This window comes from Vulpes vulpes, chromosome 10 (assembly GCF_048418805.1).
Source record: "Vulpes vulpes isolate BD-2025 chromosome 10, VulVul3, whole genome shotgun sequence".
In the NCBI taxonomy this organism is placed as follows: domain Eukaryota; kingdom Metazoa; phylum Chordata; class Mammalia; order Carnivora; family Canidae; genus Vulpes; species Vulpes vulpes.
This window is the reverse complement of record NC_132789.1, coordinates 25328050-25354341: the sequence shown is the minus strand read 5'-3', so window position 1 is coordinate 25354341 and position 26292 is coordinate 25328050. Positions and strand designations below refer to the sequence as shown.

At 47.7% G+C, this 26292-nt stretch overlaps 1 protein-coding gene across 3 annotated transcripts in view; it reads right to left on the bottom strand.

Moving 5' to 3' along the window:
* Positions 1-444: 444 nt before the first annotated feature.
* The window catches only part of LIMK2 (LIM domain kinase 2), a 60174-nt gene continuing 34326 nt past the window's right edge, over positions 445-26292 (bottom strand). For all 3 annotated transcript variants that reach the window (XM_025985896.2, XM_025985898.2, XM_025985897.2), the window contains 14 exons: positions 18448-18583; positions 17679-17788; positions 16922-17110; positions 15401-15506; positions 14841-15037; positions 12720-12906; positions 11798-11884; positions 10845-10976; positions 10654-10710; positions 8508-8573; positions 7361-7535; positions 6147-6202; positions 4933-5090; positions 445-2639 (listed from right to left, as the gene is read on the bottom strand). In XM_025985896.2, coding sequence (XP_025841681.1) covers positions 2495-2639; positions 4933-5090; positions 6147-6202; positions 7361-7535; positions 8508-8573; positions 10654-10710; positions 10845-10976; positions 11798-11884; positions 12720-12906; positions 14841-15037; positions 15401-15506; positions 16922-17110; positions 17679-17788; positions 18448-18583 — 1801 coding nt within the window. In that variant the 3' untranslated portion in view covers positions 445-2494. The remainder of the gene's footprint in view (positions 2640-4932; positions 5091-6146; positions 6203-7360; positions 7536-8507; positions 8574-10653; positions 10711-10844; positions 10977-11797; positions 11885-12719; positions 12907-14840; positions 15038-15400; positions 15507-16921; positions 17111-17678; positions 17789-18447; positions 18584-26292) is intronic.

Sequence of the window (26292 nt, the reverse complement as noted above, 5' to 3'; positions counted from 1 at the left end):
CAGCCAAAGGGAAGGATAGGTGTACAGAGGGGAATGGGTCCTTGGGCTGCAGGAAGCAGCTCTAGGTAGAGGAAGGCCCCTGTGGGGTGACTCCTAGGACTGGAGAAGAAGCTACCAATAGGAAATTGTTGGACTTTCAGCGTGAGATTTCAGCAGCAGGTTCTCTGCTTCTAGGAACACCCAGGGTGACCTCTGCCCATGCCTAGGCATTGCTGTATAGTTCTAGAAACATGGGGCACCATATATTATCAGTTTTGCCAGGAACCAGATTCTGTCCTTAACTGAACTTCCCAAATTCTGGGAGAAATCACCTTTGGGTATATGGATTTATACTGTACCCAGGATCCTACTAGCCAGATGTCATCCTGCCCAATGCGCCACATCTCCCATGTGTAGAAGCAAGGACAAGTCTTCTCTCAAATACTTGAAGAAAAACACAAGGGGTGAAGGTGACTTGCATTTATTTCTTCCCTTTATGATTGTGGAACCAGGCCCTGCAGGGAGGATATCCAGGCATACAGAGGGTGTAAGTGTATGGCTCCAAAGGAAGGAAGCACTTGGCCTGCAGGTCAGAATCAGACCTGCTTCAAGGACTGGGTTGCCTCAGGTGGGATTTGTTTGTTCTCTGGAGCAGATTGGTGTCTACACAAGAAGAGGGGATTAGAGTTGGGGGTGGGGGCGCGCGCGCAGGGCATTCCTAGTGATGCCAGAACACAGCATTCTTCTGCTGTGGGGAGTCAAGGAGCAGGGGCCTGAAAGTGGCCAGCAGACCTCCCACGTGTATCCTCCTGCTGAGCCAGGCTCCAATTCACTTTTTCACTCTCAGTAACATCACTCACTTATGTTAACTGTTTAATTTATTTGGTCTGCTCAATGGCCCACAGTGGGCCCACCACTCCCGTGCTTGCTGGGGACAGCTGAGGCACAACCAGCCACAAAATGCTGACTTAGAGCTGCTGGGAGCCAGGGCTTAACTCTACAGCAAGCTTGCACACTCCACACGTAAGTATGGTCTATATAGCAGGTAAACTCTGTCCAGAGAGGACATCTAATCCCACAATTTATCAGGCCTATGTACAGTATTTCACATATCACCCAACAGAGCAACAAAACAGTATTAACATCAACCACTCTCCTGGATCACTCCCCGCCACTGCCTCCCCCCACCCCCACCCCACAATCACCACACATCGCAGTAATATCCCAAACCCATTCCCAATTTGTTAAATATGGTGCAAGCTCACAGACACATAGGAGGAGGCAAATTTTGTTGTTGAATGTCCCTGGCCTTCTCAGAAGCCAAGGTGGAGTGTGCCTCCAGGGCTTTTCATTGCCCATAATTGTCAAGAAGCTGAAGCCAGGAGCTAGTGAGCTGGGCCAACCAACAAGGGAAATAGAAGCCAGAAAGCCCAGCTCAGGGAGTGGTCTCCCCCAGCATCCCAGTTCCGGGACTCTGCCACCACCTCGTTGCTGCCTAGACCAGGTATGGTGAAGGGTGAGCAATGGCTGCCACAAGGGAAGGGCCAAGAGACTGCTGAGATTCCCATTCCCCTGACTCATATGTTGGGCCTGGGGCAAGCCACACAATCCTCCAGAACCCATCTAGCACTAAGTTTAAATGCCTCGGGCTCCTGACTGAGGTGCCCACCAAGGTATGAATGATAGCAGCCAGGATATGGGCTTTATAGAAGGCAGGACCCCTTTCTTTCCAGGCCCCAGCCTCATGTTGCACTTGTGGGTGAGTGCTTGTTGCAGGTAGAGAGGCCCAGGAACTCTCAGCGAGCCTCTAGCAGTACAGTTTGAGAACATGAGGTGGAAGCTCCCCCTCACAGTGATGTGGCCCCTAGGCCTGGGAGATGAACAAACTAGCCCTTCCCCTGACTCCTGGTCAGTTCCACCACAAATTCAGGGACTCTTCAAAACCTGCCCCCTCACAGGGGAAGGGGGACACAGTGGAAGGGGGTATGTAGCACCACTGTCATTTCACATCCTTGGATAGCCACTTGGCCACCAGTCTTTCTCTTGTCTACACTCCCACCTGAAGTCCTCCTGTACCTAGCTAGACCGGAGACTTCAGAGCCCACAGGCAGGTTCACCCTGGAATCCTGCCCAGCAGGTCCAGGTCATGCTGATTAGTGTAAGGAAGAACCTTCCAGAATCCCAATGCCAGGAGGTTCCCAAGTGGTCATGAGTAACAGATTCTTCCTGGCTCATGGGCCAGGCTTTCTTTTTTTTCCTTTTTTTTTTTTTCTTTCTTCACAGCTTTCAGGCAAGTGTTGGATCTACAGACAGTAACCAGGCCCCCAAACCTGTGATGTGTTTCCCTGGTGCTGCGCCCGCTCGCCTCCTGGGGAGGTAGTAGAGATGGCTTGTTCTGTTCTAAACAAGCTGCCAATCCACAGGAAGCCCGGACGGCCCTGCCCACAGCAGGGACAGGGCGCAGAGGGGGCAATGGTGGATGCAGAACGCCCCCCTGCAGGGGGCTGGGCCAAGGCTAGGGGGGTGAGTCCCGGGTCAGGCCGTACTGCAAGCTCACAGTGTGGTCCAGCTCCTCCAGCTCTGCAGGCAGCGGGATGCCTAGCTCCCCCAGGTACAGGGAGAGAGCCTCAAAGGAGTCCTCCAGTTTTGAGAATGCAGGTCTAGAAAGAAAAGGGGTAAGTTGGAGGCAGGTGAGATAAGGGCAGGGCCACTGGATGCTATGCAAGGTACCCAGGCCTGCAGCTCAACCACTTCCTAGTTGTGTGACCTTGGGCAAGCCCCTTAACCTCGTGCCTCTGCAGGAAATGGGGATGACATGTTATAGCTACTGTGTGGGGTTGCTGTGAAGACAGCACTGTGAGAAGGCTGACCTTGTTCAAGGGGGTAGCTTAAAAAAAGAAAGTCCCAAAAAAAAAAAAAAAAAAAAAAAAAAAAAGTCCAGGGAGAAAAAAGCTTGTCTCATGTCTTGAAGAAAATGCAATTATCAAAGGTGCAATTGGACTAAGTGCCTTTTAAAGATTCTTTCTAGTCCTCAGACTGTTTCCACATCAATGGATCTGCTCAGGAAGAGACATTTCATGGGACTCAGCAGCTCTTCCCAAGGGGAAAACAAACAGCGGACTCCCAGTGCTGTGGAAACAGCTTAGCTGTCCTGGAACCCTAAGCCAGCTCTGGCTTACTCCTCTGCCTCCTCCATGTTTTTGTTTAACCATCTTGCCACCTTCTTGGCAAGGCCCACTATCACCACCATATTTAAAATTACAACTTGCACCCTACACGTCCTCTTTCCTTAGCTCTGCTTTTTTCCATAAACATTTCTCACTTCCTAATATTCAACGAAGGGCATTCTATCTATTGTTTATCATCTATCCTTGTTAGAATGTGAGTTCCAGGAGGGCAGGCACCTTTGCTTTGCTCACCCACATGCTCAGGACAGGGTTGAGCACATGGCAGGCACTCAGTTTTTTTTGAGTGAATTAAACACAGACATTTAGAATGACTAGGAAGGGATATTAGCAAACAAATACTGTGTAGCTTCATATTTTCTCCTCATGCTCTTACTCTGGTGTTATTGCAGTCCTTTGGTTCATGAAGGAACGAAATGTAGAGCCTCCCACCAGCAAATCCCATTACGTGGACCTTTGGAAACCATTTTAAAATAAAGGCTAGGGATCCCTGGGTGGCGCAGCGGTTTGGCGCCTGCCTTTGGCCCAGGGCGTGATCCTGGAGACCCGGGATCGAATCCCACGTCAGGCTCCCGGTGCATGGAGCCTGCTTCTCCCTCTGCCTGTGTCTCTGCCTCTCTCTCTCTCTCTGTATGACTATCAAAAATAAATAATTAAAAAAAATAAAATAAAATAAAATAAAATAAAGGCTGTGTGCCAACTGGTTATCTTGAAAGGATAGAGTAGGAGAGTAAGGGGGCACGATGGTTAGATGATCATAGAAAATGTGCACTTTCTGTGCTATATATTTTAGTCATATTTGAAAATTTTTTAAAAAGATTTTATTTATTTATTCATGAGAGACAGAGAGAGAGAGAGAGAGAGAGAGACACAGAGACAGAGACACAGGTAGAGAGAGAAGCAAGCTTCATGCAAGGAGCCTGGTGTGGGACTTGATACCGGGACTCCAGAATCACGCCCTGGGCCAAAGGCAAGTGCTAAACCATGGAGCCATCCAGGGATCCCCCATATTTGAATTTTTAAAAAGATTTATTTACTTAAGTAATCTCTACACCCAACCTGGGGTTCACATTCACAACCCTGAGATCAAGAGGGTTCCACCAACTGGGCCAGCCAGGTGCTCTTTAAATTTGTTTAAAAGAAACAGGATTTTTGAGAGAAGAAAATAGATTCTAGTTTTCTAATGCACAAACTTGGAAAGAAGTGGGGTAATGTTGCTAAAGAAAACCATAACCTGAGATGAATAATGGTCATTTAATTTTTTTTCTTTAAAGGAGATAATTAGCTAAATGCATAAAGATGTTCACTATAGTAATACCTATTATAAGGAGAAACTGAAAAAACCTGACTATATACATTATGTATATCATAATATATTCGGACAGTCTCTTAATTGAATTTCAGATAGTTAACAAAAATGATAAACAAGACTGGGGATAATAACAAGGAAAATGCAGGGCAAAATACAAAACTTTCCTTTATTGAAATTATAACTATATAAAAAATGTATGTGTTTGGACATAGATGAACATGAAAAACACTTATTCTGTTCGAATGGCATAGGTTTGGGTGACTTTTCTCCTGTTACAATTTCTCTTTATGGCTGTGTCTGTGTTATATCTGGGTCACTCATGGCTATGCCCTGTCCCCCAACCACCCTACCTGGCATGTCAGAGTTGTTAGGGTGGATTCAGTGGATGAGAGCTGCATCGCTGAACTCAAGGCTTTTGCCAGCCCTGTACCTGGGAGAAGGGGTCAGGATACTAACCTGCTCTCAGGCTCCAGTTTGCAGCAGATGGCGGCCAGGGGAAAGAAGGCTGGGGGGCAGTCTGTAGGGACAAACTTCTCCCAGAAAAGCTTCACGTTGAGGCCAAAGTCCAGTGTTCGGGGCAGGCAGTCAGGATCTGCATATACCTGCCCAATGATCTGCAGATAAGAAGATGGTCAGGAGTGGACTGTGGTGGGTACAGCCACAGAGGAGTGGGATACTGGTGTATGGATAGGAAGGATGGGCAGAAGAGGGAGGTAAAAATCAAAGTTAAAGAGTTGTACTCCTCTACGTCCAAATCACACTAATCCAGACTGGTCTTTCAACTGAGAGTCTGGTTATTGAGGAGGGTTTGGAAGAGGCTTCATTGCAGCAGAAGCATGAGGTTCCAAATCTGGAGAGACAGCTCCACACATTCCACCCTGCCCTGCCATGTCCCCTTGTGTCTCTGTACCCTGCCAGAGTTCAGGCTCTGCGAAGTGAGATCCTGGGTCTGATTCATGTCTGAAACCTTCTGGTGCCAGCCTAGTGCTTTGCAGACAGTAAATGCTCAATTGATTTCTATCAAAGAAAAAAAAAAAACAAAAAAAACCAACAACCCTCCCCTCTATTCCAACTGTCCTTTGTCTTTCCTCTACCACTCACCATTTTGTAGGAACTACAGAAGACTTTGAACATATGTGTTTGGCTCAATGCTTCCAGACACACTGAGCTAAGATCCTAAGGCAGAAATCTTTCTTTCTAAGATTCACTCTAATCCACCCCACAGTGCTCAGCACTGTGCTATACAGACTGGCACTTGTTGCAGTGGCTACTTCCACTTGTGGGGCTAAATGCCACTACTAAGGACCTTGGGAAGAGGGACCAGAGGGAAAGGTTGCATCTGACCCAAAAGCTACACAGAAAACAGTAAGGACACTCTCATCTGCCCCTTATTGGCTGTGGGACTAAGAACAAGCTGCTGCCCCTTCCTGAACCTCAGTTTCCCCACCTGAAAAAACCCAGCCTGTTCCTTTTCATGGGACCGATGAGACTCAAATGTGTCAACAAATGTGTAATAAACTGCACAATCCTATACCACTCGTGTTGATTTTATGGTGAACTACTATGATTCACTATGGTGAATCATTAGGAGAAGCAGTCCCCATTTTGAGGCAGGACAAAGCTACTAGACCAATGCCTCAGGCCTGGCCTCTGTGCTCACTGGAGCTCACCTCGCAAAGAACGATCCCAAAAGAGAAGACATCCACCGTCTCATCGTAGCTCTTTCCTTGGGGAACACAGAAAGTAGGCTGTTAGGTTTGGTCTCTTATCTGCTCTGTGCTGAGCCTGGGGCCAAACCAGGCCACAGGCAAGAACCAGAGCTAGAACAGGCTCCACAGAGATGCCATAAAGGCTGTCCAAGGACAGACACCCTCTGAACATCATCCTTCCTCAGCCCTGTGTGGGCTGCTTTAGAAAGATCTTGTGAAACACACTGCCCAAAATGAAACTGCATGGGACAAAGAGAACTGGATCAGGGTTCACTTGGACTTTGTCATTAGGTAGTTGTATGTTCCTGGGCAAAACAACGAACTTCTCTGGGCCTCAGACTCCAAAAAAAAAAAAAAAAAAAAAAAGGGTTGAATCAGGCCATTTCTGAGGCTTCACAACCCTGTGCATTTCAAGAAGCCCAGTCAGGGCCTTCTAGGTGGCACAGTGATTGAGTGTCTACCTTTTTTTTTTTTTTTTTTTTTTTTTTTAAGATTTTATTTATTTATTCATGAGAGAGAGAGAGAAAGACAGGGGCAGGCAGAGAGAGACACAGGCAGAGGGAGAAGCAGGCTCCATGGAGGGAGTGTGAGTGACGTGGGACTCGATCCCAGGTCCCCAGAATCACACTTTGGGCCGAAAGCAGCCCTAAACCACTAAGCCACCTGGGCTGCCCAGAGCATCTACCTTTGGCTCAGGTCGTGATACCAGGGTCCTAGGATTGAGTCCCACATCAGGCTCCTTGCAGGGAGCCTGCTTCTCCCTCTGCCTATGTCTCTGCATCTCTCATGAATAAATAAAATCTTAAAAAAAAAAAAAAAAAGAATCCCAGTCAGTATCTCAGGCTGATTTGACCATTATCCACAAGGGGGCACCATACTTCAGTTCTCAGCAGTGTGAAAGGAAAGGCTAAATCTCCAGCAATAAATAGCTTGAGCTCTCAACTACCCTTGGCTGCATAAAAGCCAGTCAGATCTCACCCTAGGCCCAGGAGCTCAGAGAGGAGTTTATGTGGTCCAGTCTGGCAAGGGATAAAAATCGTGTAGCCATCAGCTGTGGGTACCTGGCCTAACAATTCACAGCCCTCCCCTGGAACACCCAAGACTCTGCTGCAAGGTGTGGCCCCCAACTCCCCTCTGGGGACATGTCCCCTCCATTATCTAGTGTCAGGACTCACCGTTCAGCATCTCAGGGGCCATCCAGTAGGGGTTTCCCACCACTGTATAGCGCTTCTTGCGGTCATTCTTACGCAAGGTGCGTTTCTTGCTGGTGGCTTTTTCCGTTGGGGGCTTTTTCCTCTCCTCAACTATGAGCCGTGACAGCCCAAAGTCTGCCACCACCACAGTCTTGTCCTGGTAGGACAAGGGCCAGGTCAGGACTTGGTGAGGACATTCCCAAGAGAAGTCATTGAGGAGGGGAGAAAAGGTACATAGCAAAGGTGCATCACAGCTAAAGCTCTCTCTGGCAGACGAGGCTTGGTTATTTGTTTTCTAACAGTCTGGTATCTGCACTGTAAATTCTCCAGATCTGTGGGTGTCCACAGCAGAGCTCTTGGAGCCTGGACGGGTAAGGCTCTGGGACCTGGAGAATGGATCTCAAAAGCAGGAAAAGGGATTCCTTGTTTTTTAAACCCATTCTGCCTTGTTTCCCAAAAGATTTAAGGCATGGCTAGAATCAGTTTAAGACAGAAAAAGATAAGGTGGAGGTCATCAGTGGAGGGAGTTGGGGGGGGGGGGGGGAGATAAGCTCTTCAAATAGCTATAGGGTAGTCATGTGGAAAAGGGTTATGGTTATTTAGTATGGGCCTGAAGAGAAGAGCCAGGGCCAGTTAGTGGACATCCACGGAGCTACATTGCAAGTTAACAGGAGAAATGACATGCTAACAACCAAAGCCAATGGGTGGTGGGAAAAATGCTGGCCCCACACTGTACATACGTAAGGCTCTGTGGCCACTGTACATACCTGAGGCTCTATGGCCTCAGAGTGAGGCTTCAAGGTACCACAGTTGTAGAATAGGGTCTGTAGTGAGCTGTATTACAGAACTATCATGTGGTGAAACCAGGAAAAACAGGGCTCTATATACAGCTAAGGAACTTCGGAAGCTCCCTCTAACCAAAGGATTTCAAAAGCTGCTGAGAGGATGTCATTGTGTCTGGATGTGTCTGCGAGCCCTCAGAAGACAGAATAGAGCATCAGGTGCAGCATAAAGGGCAAGATGGGAACCCTAGGTGACACCTAAGGTCTAAAGCACAAGGGAACAGTCAATCTCCTTTGTGACAAGGCAAGAGGCTTGGCCCCAGGGAGACCCAGAGTGGTGGACATACCAGCTTGATAAGGCAGTTGTGTGAGTTCAGATCCCGGTGGATGATGCACATGGAGTGCAAATAGGCCTGGAACAGAAGTACAGACTGAGGCCAATGACCAGTAATTTAAGCAGATGCAGACTCTGGAGCTGAGGGCCTACTCTTCTCCCAGACCATCCCTACTCAGTTTCACAACCCAACCTGGACCCTAGGGCAAGGGCCTCCTGCTGACGCTTCCTTGTCCCAACACCAAAAGAAAGCCAAAGGCTGCCTGGGTTTCCCCTCTCTCCCTGCTACCACTTCCTGACCATCATTGACCCCCAAACCAGTGGCTGCTCTAGACCCTCACTGCTCCCTCCCAAAGTCCCCAACTCTTACAGGCCCTGGCCCTTGCCTGCCCCCAGCCACTCTACCCATTTTACATAGATCCAGGCCACCTGAAGTGAGCACCCTTAGATGCACTGCTCCTAGCCCCCCACTGCTGCCATCCCACCTCAATCTCTGGCTTCCACCACCCTGGATCCTTCCTGTCTGTGATAGGGGGAGAAGTCACCTCCTGCTGGCCAGCTGGTTCTGTATTCCTGATATTCTCCTTCACCGAGACTTAGCACCCTCCTTGCTCTTCCCTGTGTATACTTTAACTTCTTCCTCCCCAGTGTTTTCAATACAAGTCTCTGTTTGCTATCCAGAGCCTCCCCCACCTCTCCCAGGCCTCCACTCCTGGCTCTTCTCACTCTCTGAAGCCACTTCCTTTTCTTTCTCTTCCCTTCCCCAGGATATGTGAAAGGATCTACCTGTCCCCTTCCCTCCAGTCCCTTGCAGTCCTGCTTCCATCCCCTAGGCTCCTGGCTCTGCTCACATCCAGGGAGCTCTTCCTGAATGCTACAGCTCTTGTGACCTGCCTGTTCTTTCTCCAAAGGCTGCCCACACCTCTCCCTTGCTACCCATTCCTGAAACTTTTGTGTGCACATTTTCCTTCCAGCCTCCTCAAAGCCATCTTCTCTACACATGCTGATCCCCACTAACTGCACATCAGCCTCAGCCAACTAGCTCTTCCCAAACCTGTTTCCCCAACATCATTGCCCCCACAAACATCTGGTAAATGGCACCACCATTCTTCTAGGTACCTCAAACCATCCCAACTCCTCGTCCCCCTACCTCTGCTCCCTTGCTGCCAACCAGTCTCTCCACATCCTGCCTCCCAGTCTCCCATCCCTACTGCCATACCTTAAATTTGGAAATGTGAAATGTTTCACTAGCCCCTTCAGTCATCTCCCTGCCTTTAGTTCTCCTAAGTCTACCCCAACCTACTGACCACACAGGACTCACCTTCAAGAAACAGAGGTCTGCTCACAAACTTACTTGCTTAAATATCAAAATTTTACACGGGCCTTTTTGGCTTCCTAAATAAAATCCAGACTCCTTAGTCTGAAACACAGGGACCTTAATGTACCCCTAGACTAACATAGTCTTCACGGACCCCACATGAAGAGCAGTGATTAAAGTCTCAGGCTTGGGGTCAGACTGACTAGCCCTTGCTCTGTCCTTTCCTAGCACAGCTTTTCATCTGGAAACCGAGGTTGTCACGAGGAATGCACATACACCTGTTAGTCCCTCAGCTCAGTGCCTGGCATTTAGAAAGCATTCAACAACTGTCATTGGTATCACTATTGTAATTGGTCTCATTCTTTCCCAGGTGAAAGAGACTATTTTCCCCCTCTCTCCTCCCAGGTCTTTGCTGCAGTCATCACCTCAACCTTGGGGCGTTTCTGCCAGAGAACTTTTATCCATTCTGACCTACCCTTCAGGTTCAACTAGAACACATTTCCCCCTTCCCTGATTTCATAGGCAATGAGGTTCTCTCTACTTACTCCGAGCTCCCTCAGCAGTTGGACACTGCTAGTTTGCCTTACCCATGCCCTGTCTGCCTTTGAAGATTTAGAGCTCTTCGAGAATAGGTTGTGAGCTAAGAAAAGGCAACTAGGGCAATTTCACAGGCACAAAGACGAGCTCAATAAATAGCTGCTGACTGACTCAGCTCATAAAAGCTCCCCAGGATGGGGTCTTTGCGTTCCAGTGCCTGCCTGAAATCCCTGTACCTATTCTGATTCCTTATCACCACCTTGCCACCATTCCTACTGCTGGCAGGGTTGTTGGCAGAACTCACCATTCCAGAGGCGATGCCTTTGGCAAATCTGACCTTCTGCTGCCAGGGAAACGGGTCCTATGGGGTGGGGAAATGCTCATCAGAGACTGGGGGCCCTGTGCCGTTTGGGATTCAGGCCCCAGGGAACCACCTGTCCCAGTCCTGCTCAGCATGACCCTTTGTAGGCAAAGTAGCGAGGGCAGTATGCTTACCACACTGCGCAGGAAGTCCTTCAGTGTGCCCCCCTCAATGTACTCTGTCAACAGGTTCAGCTTCTTGTCCTTGTAAAGCACACCAATGAACTTGAGCACATTGGGGTGGTCCAGGCTGCGCATCACCTTCACCTAGGTGTGGTAGAGGCCAAGGAGAATAGATGGTTACTTCCCACTATGTCTTCCTTACCCCTTCCCTTCAGGGAGTCAGTCTGACAAGTGCTACCTGCATCTCCTACCTCTAATCTTATGTAAAGGGGTAGAACACTCCTACATGGATAGGGATGCCTCACAGCCCTCACCCTTGAGATCCTGCCATTCTAGGAATTGTACAGGGGGGATCTGGAGTGGGAGGGTCCATGAGCAAAACAAAGGCCCAGAGAACTGGCAGGCCTGCCCAGAACTCCAGGCTCCTTTAGCAGGGTGTTCAGGTGGTGAGTATAACACCCAGTTGTCCTAAATTGGTCTGTTTTCACGTCCATCACTCCCACTAGCTGTAAGCTCCTCTGAACCACATCCTATTTGTTACTGTATCCCTTGTATCCAGATCATGTTGTCTTTAGTAAATGTTCATTGAACAGATAATTATGCATTCCTCTAGTGCTCTTTTCTGCTCAGCTTTTTTTTTTTTTTTTTAAAGCATGTTTTTTTTTTTTAAGATTTTATTCATTTATTTATGAGAGACATAGAGAGAGAGAAAGGCCGAGACACAGGCAGAAGGAGAAGCAGGCTCCATGCACCGGGAGCCCGACGTGGGATCCGATCCCGGGTCTCCAGGATCACGCCCTGGGCCAAAGGCAGGCGCCAAACCGCTGAGCCACCCAGGGATCCCCTCTGCTCAGCTTTTTAAAAAGTGTTTCTCAAATAAGTTTCCTCCTGAAACTGTTATTTAGTAACATTTCTCTTCCAACAGTGACACCAAACTCCTAACTCCCACAACTCCACCTTCTTACCTCAGTCAGAAAAGTCTTCTGTGTTTCCTCATCACACCGAATTAACTCCTTCATGACCATCACTTTGCCCGTGGCTTTGTGTGTTACCTAATTACAAGGAGGGAAATTATTACTGGTGTGGAATTCTGGGGGACTATATGAAAATATATACAACTGGCCATCTCATCTCCTGGAAGACACACTGAGCCAGATCAGACTGACAGAGTTCACATGTAGAAGATACAGCACGAGGCAGCAGGGGCCTCAGAGGGGAGCATACCCTCTTCCTTGGAGAGCTGGGCATGCATACAGGGAAGGCGAGAATGCAGAAAAATAAAGTGTAGGAGGCAGGAGGGGACACTGCCAAGCCAAGCAGGGGCTCTGGTCATCTGACATAGGAGTGAGTCCCTTGGGTAAACAGAAGTCTGGGGACAGGAGGGTTAGTGCCACAGACATGCACCAGGGAACTGGGTGGGTCAGGGTGAGCTCTCAAGCCCCAATGCCCTGAAAGCTGAGACACATGGCTTACCTGACCCCCCCTCCCAGCTCTCAGCAGAGGAAGAGAAGAGAAAGAGAGAGAGGTTAGTCCCCAAGATGGTTCCATCAGGGAGGCAGGAGCCACTCCCCTGTGTGCTCCCTGCAATATGCCCAGCACTGAGGCCTCCAGGCACCTAAATACACCTGCTGACTGGAGGTGGCAGGGCCATGGGCACAACTCATCCCAAACTAAGTCTCCAGGTTCACCAAGCTTACTGTGACAGCAACGCTACCCTTAGGTGGCCTGGGAGGGCAGGAGTGTAGCCCTCACACCATCACCTGTAGCCAGGAAGGGGGCCTGGTGTCCTGTAGGGTGTGGAGTGAGATCATGTGATAAGAACTCCCCGAAAGAAGGTGAGAGAGGGGTTAGGGGCAGAGGAGCAGAGCAACTGATGCCTGTGCTCACCTTTATGGCCTGCCCAAAGAAGCCCTTCCCCAGGACCTCCCCGTGGATCAGGTCACATGGCCGGAAAATCTGCTGTGAGTTGCTGCTGGAACAGCGGAGGGATTCTGAGCGGCTGATGTCACGGCTAAAGAGTAGGGGCTCTTTTGGGGAGCTGGGGCCAGGGGACTTGGAGATGCTGTTACTGCGCCTGAAGATGAGGAAAGAAGAGGGTAGGGCTAAGGTGGTCCTCAGAGACCTGCCAGTAAAACCCTGGAGGTAGAAATCTCAAGTCCACCTGACCACCCTACCCATCCCAAGGTCTATAGTTCAGGTGCTATGATGAGAGGAGGGAATTCTTACATCAGACAGATGTGCCATTTTGGGGCTGCAAACATCAGTAGTTTAAGTATCATAAAACAACATTCAAAGCAGGAACCCTGGGTACCCAGCTGGAATGACTGACTAGACTCAATTAGCTTGTAGTGCTCAATACATGATAGCACCATAAGATGGTAATCTGTCACTTTCCATGTCTGCTTGAGCTGAAGTGCTAAATGGGTTAGAGTGATAGCCTACCATCATCCAAAAAAAAAGACCAAATGGGGGGCAGCCCTGGTGGCTCAGCGATTTAGCCCCACCTTCAGCCCGGGGTGTGATCCTGGAGACCTGGGATCGTGTCCCATATCGGGCTCCCTGCATGGAGCCTGCCTCTCCCTCTGCCTGTGTCTCTGCCTCTCTCTCTCTCTCTCTCTCTCTCTGTGTGTATGTGTATGTCTGTCATGAATAAATAAATAAAATCTTAAAAAAAAAAAAAAAAAGACCAAATGGGATTCTAGCTATTTTGCTCATCTTTGTACCTGTCTATATTTTCCGAATTTTAAAATAATAAGCATGCATGATTTTTAGAACAATAAAGCCAGTGTGTTTACATTTTTTAAAGCAGCCAGTAATAGTAATGGTTGATAACTATTACCAACTTCCTGAAGAAGGGACAAGAAGGCTGAAGTCCACAGCACTGCAGGTGAACTGCAACCCTGCAAACTTCTCTCCAGCACATCCTATTTCATTTGGACTACCAGAAAGGACTGCCCACAGACTTCTTAGTCCTTGCTCTTTTGCTTTGCCTCCCACCATGTCCACAGAAGCACACAAGGTGAGCTGCCTTCTCTCTTGCATAATGGCCTTTCAAATGTCTAAGCAGCTCTCTGGCCACCCCCATGTTCTCAGGCCTTCTCTGTCCTCGGGCACCCTAACTCTACCAGCACACTTGTGCCAAGGCCAAGAGGCAGCAAGAAGTTCATGCCCAGCAACCTGTGGGGAGAGCCTTGCTTCCAACAGATGCCAGGTATCTGAAACAGGCCCTGATTCAGTCTGTTTGATCAGGAGGGTGGACAAGAGAACTTGACTCCTAGTGATACTAACAACTCACTTAGTGCTGATCTTTTGCTGGCACTGTGTTACTTTGCATCCCTTTCCACACTGAATCCTTACATGGTGAGACATGCTACATTTGGTGAGACAGCTACAATTATCTTACAATCCCACTTCATAGATGCAGAAACAGGAGCTCAGATGATACGATTTATGAAGGGAGGAAGCTCAGCTCAAAGGCATGGTATGGGTGTGTTTGTCTAGAGAGCCACTGTTCCAGACTCCTGTTATTTCAGTCTCCCTACTTGGTACTTGAATCCAGGGGGACTGCTCCCTCACCATCAACCTGGACAACTCTGAGGTTTTGACTGCTGGTCCCTCAAATCTAAAACAGCTTACATTAATCTCTTCCTTTATAGTTTTCAGTGTTCTTATTTATACTTATTAATCCTCTCTGTGCCCCTACTCTGGTCTCTGAGCCCCACATCTCCCTTTGCTGGTCCTATAGGGGCTAACACTGCTGCTCCCTGTCTAGCTCAGGAGTTCAGTGGGCAGGGCCTGACTCTCTGGTTTCTAAGGAAACCTGGCAGGCAGCTGGGTCAGATCACACACAGGCCTTGGCTATGAACTGTGATTCCTATGGGGGAAGCTGGGTCAGCACAATCCTCATGGCCTGTCCCTGCCCAGCGGTTCCCCACTGGCCTCCCAAAGCCCGCTCAGCCTCATCTGGGGGATAGGCATGGTCAGCATGATCAGAATAGGAGGCAGCACCTCAGGGAGCGTCTCCTTAATGTTCCTTCCAGATTTTCCTTGGTGTCCAGGGTGCTGAGGCTATGGGAGTGTCCGGCATTCTGCATGTGGGGAGAGAGCCGTGCATCCAGCCGCAGCTGGTCCAGGCGCTGGGAGACAGGATCATGTTCAATCAAGAGCTGAAGCGTCTGGCTTGTCTGGCTAATTGCATCCTCCACCTGTAGCCAAGAGCAGTGTAAAGTTGGCTCCTACAGGCTGTCCCAACCCAGGCCATCCACCATCAGCCCAGATGACCCAAGCAGTGTATGGCCAATGTTCAACTTGGCTACTGGTGGCCTCCAGCTGCCAGCGGCCCCACAGTGCCCTCTCCCTGGCATCCTGTCAGATATCCCATTTGTCAGGCCATCCCTGCTGCCCTGGGAATATGCCAGGCTGACACAGGAGGTCACCAGTGATCATAGGTTCAGTGGCAAGACAAAGAGATACACTAGGTGTGGAGAAAGGCAAAGGCCATAGCCTGATGCCTCAGAGGGCCTGTTCCATGTTCCACCCCCACAAAACAAACTGGACACACACTGTACCTCTTCCACTCGGAGTGTGCGGACGGGGGTCCCATTGATCTCTAGGATGCGGTCCCCAGGGTGGATGGCATTGCGGTTGTTGGGACTGATGTGCAACCGGTTGACCCTAGGCCAGACAAGAGTTGAGGCAGGAAGAAGACATCCTAAAAATGTACCTGACCAATTTCATTTGTGCAGGCAGGCTCGCCACATCCAAGGCTCCTACTGGCCCAGCTCCCAAGACCCAGACCACTCACTGGGGAAATGCAACGCCCTTTACAGGGTGCCCTGTCTCAGTGAAGGGCACCCTCACTCACGTAATGGCCTAACCCAGAGACTTGGATGGCATCTTCCCTATCTGGAGTTCTCTCACTGCCTCCCAACCCTATCTTCAAAAATCCTGCCTTCAGGGATCCCTGGGTGGCGCAGCGGTTTGGCGCCTGTCTTTGGCCCAGGGCGCGATCCTGGAGACCCAGGATCGAATCCCACGTCGGGCTCCCGGTGCATGGAGCCTGCTTCTCCCTCTGCCTGTGTCTCTGCCTCTCTCTCTCTCTCTCTGTGTGACTATCATAAATAAATAAAATTAAAAAAAAAAAAAATCCTGCCTTCATTTCATTACCATAGTTACCAACATCTTTCACCTGGATCTTTCAATAGCCTCCTAAATAGTCTCTATACACTAACAGACTTACTCCCTTCCCATTCGATGCCCATGCCAGCAATCCTTCTAGAACTAACCTGGTTGCATCACTTTGTTGCTTATCCTTCAAAAGACCTGCTGAGTCTTCATAATCCAGGCCCTACATGACTTAATAGCCCCTTTCTGGCTATTCCCAACCACCCAATCTACACCAGACACAACCACAGACTCCCACCTCTGCACTGAACACAATTCCCTCCCCTTTTTATCTAATGAAGTTTTAGTGCAGATCTCCCCTCTTGCTGACTTCCCCAACTCTAATAACTCTCTCACCTAGACTGCAAGCACCTAGTGCTCAGCACACGGTAAGTGTACAATCACTATTTACAGGGTTGGTAGCCACAGGTGCCTCATTAATGCTATTAGACAAACACAGACTCTTTCCCCGTTTGGTCTTTGGCCTGGACCTAGGATGAAGTCTTAACTTCTTTCTCTTCCTTCCTCCATTCATTTACTCAACCAACAAAACAGTAATCAATGAACATGTACTACATACCAGGCACTATTCTAGGTCCTGGGCATCCAATACTGAATAAGACTAAGTTTCAGAAGAAACTAATCAGGAGGACAGATGATAAATGAATATACATAATTAAGCCAGATAATTTCAAAGAATAAGAATGATCTGAACTTGGCACATGAAAGGTGAGCAACTCTGGCATTAAGTATCTGGTGAAGCAACTTAGGCAAAGGGAGAGTAAGTGCCAAGGCCCAAGTGGGTTACAGCATAGTGAGCTCCAGGAGGAAGATATGAAATGGAGGTGAAGGGAGCTCTGCAGCCCTTGTGGCCCATCTATGGACTCTGTAACTGCTCTTACTCTAGAGGTTCTCAAAATACTCACTCTTTTACTTGCACAGTGGTGGCATAGTTGGAGCAGGCGCTTTCCACGGACACTGAGAAGCCCCGTCTGCCCTCGGTGGTGGCTGGCATGGAGATGTGTGTGACAGAATATGGCAGCTGGTCCTGCACAGACTCTGTGGAGAGCCTCTCAAACATGGGGGCCAGCACCACCTCATTATGGCACTTCCCGCTGGAAAGAGGAACATAAAGGGGGCTAAGATCCTGGAGCCACACCTGAAAGCCCCCAGGAACCACTGCACCACGTGGCTTCAATCAATTGTACCCCCATTCCCACTATTACCGCCCTTGCCATGATTCCAGTTGGCTGCTCAGAACGAGGAGCCCAGGGTCTCTGGGGTAGGCTGGGAGTGTGGGTGTGATTGCCAGGGTTCTCTTTGCTCTGCTTCTGACTCACAGTGAGAACCAAATGCCCATCCCCTCTTTGGGCCTTAGCCTGACTGCTTTATTAATGGAGGCAATTGGACTGAGTTGCCTTTAGTTTTCTAGGATCCTTCTCTGAGAGCACTTCCCAAATTCTCTGGGAGGACTGCAGGCAGAGTGTCGTTATTCTCACAGTAGGTAAGGACAGAGGGCAGAGAGATGTTAATTTTCTTGCTTACAGATTACATATGTGATTCTAGACATTGCTGTGATAGGAGTCCAGTGCTGATACCCTTGTACTGCTTCTGTTCAACTTGCACTGCCACCTGGTTCTCTCTCTTGGCCACTCTTGTAGAGGAGGATGGACACCACCTTACCAGTAGAGGGTGGTGTGCTGCACCAGGGCATATGCATCCCCATCCTCAATGATCACCTTGCAGCTCATACAGGCAAAGCACTCTGGGTGGTACTTGAACTCCCCGGCCACCTGTGAAGAGGTGGGGGAAAAGGTAGACAGATGACAGACAGAGGAAGTGAGTCGTCACTGTTGCTGGAGGGCAGGGGTGGATGAATGACCTCTAATCTAGGATCTACAGGTCCTAGTCACAATCCACCTTTGCACTCCCTGCCCTAGAGCTTCCAGAGGATCAGATAGAGGTTTCCCTGTCATTTCTGAGATTACAAAAAACTGTTTTGGTCTTAGCCATGATAACAAGTTCCCAGAAGTCATCATCCTCACCAGAAAGGCACATTTCCTCTAACACAAGGTTGGCAAATCTGTAACTAGGCTTAAAGCCCTTTTCTGGAACAGGGAGGAGAGGTGGAACCTCTAACAACCCATTCCAACTCATTCCGATTCTCTGCACCCAATTTTGGTGTATCTTCCCATCAACCTGTAATGTGCTCCCTTGAGCCATTCATCCCATTGTATTGGAGATCCTCCCTGCCCATCCACTCACCCACTCCCAATATTGGATTGTTAAGTTTTCACAGGAAAAATCTTACCTGGCATTTGATTGGTACTCAACAAATATCTGTTAAATGATTGAAGAAATAAAAGGGAAGGCCTTGGCTGATGGAAGACTAGAAGATGAAAGGCCATGGGGAACCAGAGTGGACTCTGATGGCCAAGAGGGAATCACTCACCATGACGGGCCCTGTCATCATCAGAGAGCACCCATGGCAGAACTCCCCAAATTTCCCCCAGTAGTCCTTGTGGCAGTAAAGCTTCCCATCCTTCTCATAGTACCAGTTGGTGAGGGAATCCTGGCATTCTGAACACCTGAAAAGCAAGACAAGAAATTCTTCTGGATCCTTGGAACCAGGCTACACAGGCCATCTCTAGCTCCCAAGTTTAACAACAAAAAGGACAGATCTCTCTTTGATCCAAAGCCAGGATGGGGGAAAGTACAGTTTACTGCTTTCCTCTCAAAGGAAAGTCAATTCAGAGTGGAGATCCCAGAAACAAGTTCTATATTGCCTGCCTCACTTAGCACACTAGTGGTTTTTTTTTTTTTTTTTTTTTTTTTTTAACATTTTTGGGTCTTGAAGCCCTTAGAGAATCTAGTAAGAGTCAAGAACCCTCTTAGAAAAAGACACATACGAGGAAAATGTGCATATTATTTAGGTATGGTATGTGTGTGTGTCAAAGACTGAACCCTGGTTATGGCCCCAGTTAAGAACCTCTGGTCTAGACAAGTTATCTTGATGAACCAAAGCTCAATCATCTCTGTTCTTCAAAAACCTACCCATCGCCAACACCACTGCTGATGTAACAATTTTGTTAAAAAAAATTATGTTAAGGGTCGCCTGGGTGGCTCAGCGGTTCAGGGTCTGCCTTCGGCCCAGGGAGTGATCCTGGAGTCCCGAGATGGAATCCCACATCAGGCTCCCTTCATGGAGCCTGCTTCTCTGCCTGAGTCTCTGCCTCTCTGTGTCTCTCATGAATAAATAAAATCTTAAAAAACATTACGTTAAGTGTTAAGAAACAATCAAGCAAATCCAGAATGTGGGTCATTCTGTAAGACTACTGGTCTTGATTCTTCCAAAAAGTTAATGTCATAAGGGGGAAAAGGTACAGGGATTAAAAAAGCCTGGAGACACAGCAGCCAAATTTAACACCTAAAACTAGGATTCAATTCTGGATTGAAAAACAAAACAGGGATGCCTGGGTGGCTTATTGGTTGAGCATCTGTCTTCGGCTCAGGGCGTGGTCCCAGGGTAGAGTCCCACGTCGGGCTCCCTGCATGGGGCCTGCCTGCCTCTCTCTCTCTCTCTCTCTCTGTGTGTGTGTGTGTCTCTCATGAATAAACAAATAAAATCTTAAAAAAAAAAGAAAAAGAAAAAGAAAAACAAAACAGCCTTGAGTGACATTTTCGGAACTGAGGAAATTTGAATTTGGGCTATACATTAGATTATATTGTGAAATTACTACCCATTTTCTTAGGTACAACAATGATATTTTGGTTATATGGAAGAATTTTTAGAAGAAACAGTAAGGGTGAAGGTCAAGATATCTACAACCTACTTTTATACAGTTCAGCAAAAATAAAATACATTGTGTGTACATACTTGGAGAAAGTGACTTAAAGTCAACTAATCTAGGTGAAGCATACATGGGTATTCTTTGAACTATTCTTTCAATTCTATATATTTGAAAATTTTCAAACTAAAATGTGTGTGTGGGGGGTGGGAGCAAAATTCCATTAGCACTGTGCATGATATACATGTTAGACCCACAGCTCCTTTCTCCTCCAGTTATCTGGTTGTAAAGCTCCACTCCTCCATCAGGTTGAATGTGTTCTCGGGCCAAGTCTACACAAGATAAGCTTCTCATTTCTGAGCCTCTCAGCACCCAGAGCTAAGGGCTTCCAGGAATGCTGAGCCCATGCCATCTTTCTTCCCAGTGAAGATTCTATTCTTGTTGTCAAGACTTTGTACCACCCACCTGACTACATCCTTTCTCCTGAGAGGCAGGATGGAGTGGCCTCTTAGTGTGAATCCTGACCCTGCCAAGTTATGACATCTTGGGGAAGTTAACCTCACTTCTCTGACCCAGTTTTCTGATCTGTAAAATGGACTACTGTGAAAATGAAGCAGTATCAAACTATATGTAGGTCTATGTAAAGGCTAAGTACACTAGGAACTCAGTAAGTGTTAACTGCTTTTAAAGATGATGCTAATGCTAGCTGCTCACATTATTTGCCACTTCCTCCACTAGCTGGATAGCTCTGGACAACTTTTCTCAGTCGCTTTTCCTCCTTGACAAAATGTGACTAATAGCATCCTGCTACAAAGAGCACTGTGAAGACTAAGTGAGCTAATGTATGAAGAAAGCCTTTTGCAAACTGTGAAGAGCAAAGCAAGGTATTATTATAGTAGCTTGCTAGGCACTGCAGATATGAGATAGACTTGCAAGTTTCCCTACTCCACTTTCCAAAAGCTTATAATGAATTGGGGAAGAGAAAGTCTAAACAAAACTTAACTATGAAAGGTGAGAGATCACAATGGGTGCTACTACTTCTGGGCACTGCAGGAGGTAGAGGAGGGAGACAGGAAGGAGTTGAAGCAGCTATAGAAAACAATTGAGCTAGGGAGGTCTAGAGAAGCAGGACCCTGAGGATCTCTCTCTATGGAGTGTCCAGTTCCCCCCTGGCTGTTCAACACTGATAGCTTCTGCCATCAGCCATTGTTATCCTATAGCATTTCTTCTTGTTCTTTGGATGATGAACTTCAGGGACTTAAGAGCTGAGTATGGCATGAAGAGTATGGACACGAAGTACCTAGAATGGTGCAAGAATTATGAATTATAGGAGATGGTGGGGAAGACCCTATTCTGGGCATGCAGCTCAAATTCCTCTCAACATAAAAGGCATAATGGATGAGCTCTGAATTGGGAAGAAAGAGGTCTGGTTCAAATTCTTGGGAGCTACATGCCCTCGGACAAGGCCCTTTCTCTCTCTGGGTATAGTTTCCATCTGTAAAATGAAGGAATTAGACCATACCCCAGATCCCCCTAATTCTGTGCATACCTAGGTCTTTCCCTAAATGATCCAAGGTTCAAATTTCAGAATCACCACTTACCACAACTGATCTTGGGCTGGCTGCTTCATTTCTCATTTGTGAAATGGAGACATCACTACCTACTTTCAGGGTAACAGCGAGGACATTAAATCCACTTCTGAATAAGTGTGAGGAACCTAGCAAAGGGCCAGCACTAGAAGCTGGACGCTTCCTTCTTGCCTCCTAGCTTCTGATTTGAAGCTCCCAGGTACCTGTCTTTCTCCACTAGATTGTGAGCTCCTTGAGGACAGGAGCAGTGTCCCATTTACTGTTGGTAGATTCAGCACCTACAAAGGGCACAAGAGAGTAAGCCCTTTGCAGATGTTTCCAAACTAAAAATGGTGGGAGTGGCAAGAACCAGCAGTCCAGGTAGGACGGTGAACATTCTGTGGCTCAGTCACCAGGTCTTGCTCCTCTCCTATCTGCAGTGGAGAAGAGCTTGTGCATGTGTATTTGCACCCAAATGCAGGCCTGGGCCCTGTTACACCCTCTCAATGGTATGTGTGCTGCAGGGCACAGGAGTACCAGAACACGTCCTCCTTTCTACTGCCAATATCCTGCTTTTGTTTGTTGCAAGTAGCCCTGGCCAGGCCCAGGAGAGTGGGGAGACAAACGAGTACAGACATGCAGGAGAGCCACACCAGGCTTCTGGGAAGAACACCTGCCTGGAGAACGACATTACCAGTGCACACATCTGTGTCAAGGAATGCCTTTGAAGGGTATGGCCAGCTACAGAGTCAAAGTCAGCTGCTACAGGTGTTTGAAGAAACAGCTGATCGGAGGGCTGGTTATGGGTCTCTAAGTGGTTTTGTCACAGAACACAATTGGTTCTCACTGGAGTGGGAGACTTAAGAGACTGAGTTTAGATATTAAGAAGTTACTGCTACCTGTTACTTGAATGCCAACCATATTCTAGGTGCTGTATGAGGTGCCTTACTTACTTGATCTCTAATTTTGATCACATCCTGCAAGATTACAGGATTATCCCTGTTCTATAGACCAGAGAAAGAAAAGCAGAGTCAAGTCACTTTTGTAAAGTCACCCAACACATACATGATGGAGCTGGAGTTATAACGTGTGTGTACTTGGCCATTTTTCACTAGACCACATCACCTGAGTAATGCAGCACATCCATTAAGCTGGTCCTCAGGATTTGCATCTGTGAAAATAAGGAGGCTGGAGCCCAAAGAGCTCAAGTCCCTTTGAGTGTTAACACTTCATAAGGTTTCTCCTTAAATCCAAGTACTGAATGTTAAATGGCACAATGATTCTCTTCCTTCCTTTAGCCCACAGCCTTGTGTTCCCCGGCAATCTCTGCCTTTTTGAGGATCCAAAACACACTCTGGAAATTTAAGGTGCTACCCCCAAAAATCCCCCCTCAGATTCTTGGAGGCCACAGCAACAATATGTTTCTCCCAAAGCCAAGGCTCTTTTCCAGCTTTGTTTCTTAAGGTTTCAAGTGAAAGTCAAAATCTGCCCTAGCTGCAGGCTGCCCAAGAGCATCCAGCTTAGAAGTAGTGGAGTTGGTGGCAGAGCCCTAAACCGAGGTCTGAGGCATCAGTTACCACCCTCTCCCAAGCAACCAGAGTGAACAGAGCTAAAACCCTCCAGCCAGAAGAGATCATGGAGAGCCCACATGCACTAAGAACAATATCTAAAATTCCTTTCTCAAAGCACTATAGAGGGCCTGGGTAGCCACAAAGTGAACTGAACCTTGATGGTTACTTCAGTGGGTAGCTCAGATCCAAACTAAGGACTTAAAAAAAAATTATTTATTTTTAGAGAGATATAGTAAGAGAGCAAGTACGCAAGCAGAGGGGAGGAAGAGGTGGGACAGAAGGAGAAGGAGAGAGAAAATCTGAAGCAGATTCCCCACTGAGCATGGAGCCTGATCTGGAGCTCGATCCCAGGACCTTGAGATCATGACCTGAGCTGAAATCAGTAGTCAGATATTTAACTGACTGAGCCACCCAGACACCCCTAACAATTCCATTTTTAAGTAATCTCTATACCCAATGTGAGGCTTGAACCCACAACCCGAAGATCAAGAGTCACATGCTCCATAGATCAATCTAGCCAGGGACCCCAAACTTAGGACTTTGGAGTCACCAAGGAACACACAGGTAAAAAAAAAAAAAAGAAAAAAAAGATAATCAGGTTGAAATTCTTACAAATAACTCAAGACCTGGGTCCACATTCCTTCCTTGCTTGCCATTTACTATCTATGTCACCTCAAGCCAGTTATTTCATGACTCTGGGCCTTAGTCTACACATCTGTACGTTGGTGATGATAAAATCTCAGGAGTTTATGAGAATTACTTACAAAAATCTAGAATGATCCTAGGCTCACAGCAGGTGCCCAGTAAATGTTCATTTCCCTCCCTCCCTTTTTAAATTTGAGAACACCAAGGGCATAAGTAGACAGGTTCCTTTTCCTCCCATGCCTAAGCAGTATAGATCTGTATCTTGGCCCAGAACCAAACAGATTTCTGTGAGTAGAGAAGGTCCTAAAATGAATTATTTATCTAATCAATTAGAAACCAATTGATTGTGATGCCTGGGTTGCTCAGTGGTTGGGCATCTGCCTTTGGCTCAGGGAGTGATCCTGGGTCAGGGGATCGAGTCCTACAATGGGCTCCCTGCGAGGAGCCTGCTCCTCCCTCTATGTCTCTGCCTTTCTATATGTCTCTCATAAATAAAAACTAAAAAAAAAAAAAAAAAAAAAGAAAGAGAGAGAGAGAAACCAATTGATTATTATCAATTCCTATCAATTGGGAAATAGTTACTGTGTATCTAGGATGTGCAAGACCAAACAGGCAAGGTGCTATGCTGGGAGAAGCCAAGTGAGACAAGACATGGGGCCGCCCTCACTCACATGCAAATTCTTCAGACCAAATGTTTACAGGTAAGTTTTCAACCTTAGGTAGTTGAAGTAGTCACTATTGCAATGGATTTTCAAAGGTTAAAGAATAAGCCCTCCCATGTCCTGGTAAAGGCCTGGTTGGATGTTCATATTTAGTCTCTGGAATGAGCAGAAAGACTGTTGGGGAGAAGCTGCTTCCAGCCCCTTGCCTCTAAGCTCTGACTGGGCTAAAAAGGGGGAAATGGGCAGGTCTTTCTGCCACAGCCTGAGGGTACTGTGACCAGGCATGCCAACTCCTCTCTAGGAACAGAAGGGTGGATATAACAGGGGTCTAGAGATGCTGGCCCACCAGAGCCCAGTCTCCTGCCACTGAATTTTCATTATTATTCCTTTTTCCTGCAGACCCTGTAAGATTGAAACAGTCAATAAGACTGTAATTAATATGGACTATGCTGTTACCCTGCTAAAGAAAAATTAACCTAACACATTATAAGCCTCTGATCAGCAAGAAAGCAAGAAGTGTTACCAAAGTGTGTTGATTCCGTTCCAACCAAAAGCCAAGACACCTGTATATTCAAGTAATTTGTGCCATCATACAAAAGTTAAGGGATTAGGAAAAAATAGAGAAGAGCTTGTGTGTCTCTGAGGAGCCACAGGAGTTGCGAAGTTATAGGAATTACTCACCTGATCTGAGTCCTTCACTTTTCAGGTAAGAGAGTCCTAAAGGAACTAAGGCAGCTGCCAAATGTTACTGCTAAGCTGGGCAGAGTTAAGAATAATTTTTCCCTTTAAATGTGGGTTGCTGGGGATCCCTGGGTGGCGCAGCGGTTCGGCGCCTGCCTTTGGCCCGGGGCGCGATCCTGGAGACCCGGGATCGAATCCCACATCGGGCTCCCAGTGCATGGAGCCTGCTTCTGCCTCTCTCTCTCTCTCTCTCTCTCTCTCTCTCTCTGTGACTATCATAAATAAATAATAATAATAAAAAAAAATTTAAATGTGGGTTGCTTTAGAATAAAAAGATGCACTTGTTTTCTTCAAGAGGCAATGTGTAAATCAAACCCATTAAAATCTATGTTGGACAATAAGGGAAATTCTACAGAAGAAAAATTCTTTAAAGATGTCAGACAAAAGTCACTCCTTAATTTACCTCTTCTGTAAATTCCAATTTGAGGCGTTTTCTTACTCGGGAGCACACCTATAATTGTGCCCCCCGCCCCCCTTCCACTAGTGGCATTGACGGAGAACTGTGCACTCTGTTGAGCGCAGTCTGTCAGGCAGGCAGGGGGTGTACAGGGTACAGAAATTACATTCTTCATTCCCCGCTCCCTCGTCCCTCCCTTGTGCATTGTCACGCCTGATCATGTCCCCGTGGAATTTGGTTGCGTCACTTTCCTGCAACCACAGCCCTAGAACTCCTGTGGACTTTGTACTCCCCCAGACACTTGGGGTCAAGGACTTAATTTTTTTCACAGAATCTGGCAAGGGTTGTGTTCGGAAGCCCAGAAAGTCCAACTCCTATGCTCTGCAGTGGAGAAAACTGAAGCCCAGGGAGGGGACTGGCACCTGGTCAGAGAGGAGCCCTTGAGGGATGCTCTGTAATAAGGGAGGGAGCTGATGGTGGGAGCAGTATTCTGACCAGTGACTGTGGTGTTTGATTAGACTGATACCTGGGAGAGCAGAAGGTCTGGGTGGTCCCTCCTATGGAGTACAGAGCCCTGCACGCTGGCCATCTCTCCAAAAGTGGCTCCAGGAATGCGGCCTCTCATTTGGGGGAGGTGAGGGGGCTAAAATGAGTCAGTACCCCCCTGACTCCAGCTGGGCAAACAAGAACTAGGGTAGAGAGGGAAGTCAGGCTCCCCAGAGGCACGGAGACAGAGCAGGACAAGGAATAGGCAAACCTGGGGAGGCACTGGTGGCATGACCCTCAAAAAGTCCAGTTTGAGGGGTACTTGGGAGGCTCAGTGATCTGGTAGTTCTGGGATCAAGCCCCACATCGGGCTCCCCATGGGGAGCCTGCTTCTCTGCCTATGTTTCTGCCTGTGTCTCTCATGAATAAAATCTTAAAG